This window comes from Wasmannia auropunctata, unplaced genomic scaffold, assembly GCF_000956235.1.
Source record: "Wasmannia auropunctata unplaced genomic scaffold, wasmannia.A_1.0 LD336090.1, whole genome shotgun sequence".
NCBI lineage: Eukaryota > Metazoa > Arthropoda > Insecta > Hymenoptera > Formicidae > Wasmannia > Wasmannia auropunctata.
In genome coordinates, this window is record NW_012026800.1 from 4,509,008 (window position 1) to 4,510,186 (window position 1,179).

The following is a 1,179-nucleotide window of genomic DNA, read 5'->3' on the forward strand; positions in this document are numbered from 1 at the left end:
TGCTACTTTTGAAACCTTCTACAATAGCATCACTTTCCATGCGTGTAGAGCTTTCGTTACGGTCAAAATTTTTGTAGCATTTATGCACTCTTGCCTTGATACTTTTTCGTTCCGCCATATCACACACTGTGCAAAATTTGTTGCGAATGCCGACGAAGAGAACTTTCCTTGTGCGATAACCAATGATCGCTCCAACACCGGAAAGTGAATCGTAGTTTGTTCCGTACGACCTCTTTGCCCAACAACCATCCGCTACAACAGTTATGTACGGAATGCCATTAATAATTTCATCGCTCTCTAGAGCGAGTTGCTTCTCAATTTCGCCAGCCTCTTTCATATTTTCCAAGGCTGTTTTCTCAAATTCATCGAGTACTAATTCTCGATGTTTAATATATGTTTTCTGAGACATACACGGTATATTGACAGCTGCCATCTGCTCTTCTAATTGGGCATAACCAATCCCAATCGCTACAGTTCCAGCTGTCATAGCCGTGTTGATGTCTAAGATTTTATCATCTTTGGGATGTGACCAAAAATCTGCTTCATAATGGCACATTCCGCATTTAAAAAAAAACCGCGTCTTAAACCCGCAGCGGTGACTATTTACGAGATGCCAATCTTGAAATTGACACTCAATTCCACGTGCATGGTTGTCAAATGTCCTATGTATTTCTTTCATAAAAAAAGAAACATTTATAATGCGATCACCTTCAGGCTCATGATCTTGGATACGATTTTTATCCAGATCGCCTTGCGGTTCGATGACGAGAGTATCATCATCTTCGCAAATGTGGACATTTTCATACGTACCTTCAATTATTGTATCCATGCACGTATCTAAAGTACTGACCTCATTCATCGAATCGAGTGACATCACCGATGTTAGTGATGATTCGATAAATTTATTGTCAGCATCTTTAGTACTGGCAAGTGCTTCTTCAAGCTTCCTCATTTGTCGTCTGCAAAGAATAATATAAATATTAATATTTATTGAATTTATTAAGAGAAATAATTTAATATACATACAGATAATTAATAACATACATATTATTAAAATTACTACATATGAAATAATTAATTTAATATGAAATACACACACACATACGTACATACATACATACATACAGGGGGTTACTATAGCTACCACTAACCATATAGTGTTATTCCTGATCAAAAATT

The 1,179-nt window shown here is 36.6% G+C and overlaps 1 protein-coding gene across 1 annotated transcript in view; it reads right to left on the reverse strand.

Moving 5' to 3' along the window:
• LOC105448086 (venom prothrombin activator nigrarin-D-like) overlaps positions 1-1,154 on the reverse strand; it is a 12,518-nt gene extending 11,364 nt beyond the window's left edge. Inside the window, exons 1-3 of the mRNA XM_011686448.1 lie at positions 1,126-1,154; positions 709-959; positions 7-537 (exon numbers count right to left, since the gene is read on the reverse strand). Coding sequence (XP_011684750.1) covers positions 7-537; positions 709-959; positions 1,126-1,154 — 811 coding nt within the window. The remainder of the gene's footprint in view (positions 1-6; positions 538-708; positions 960-1,125) is intronic.
• Positions 1,155-1,179: the final 25 nt, after the last annotated feature.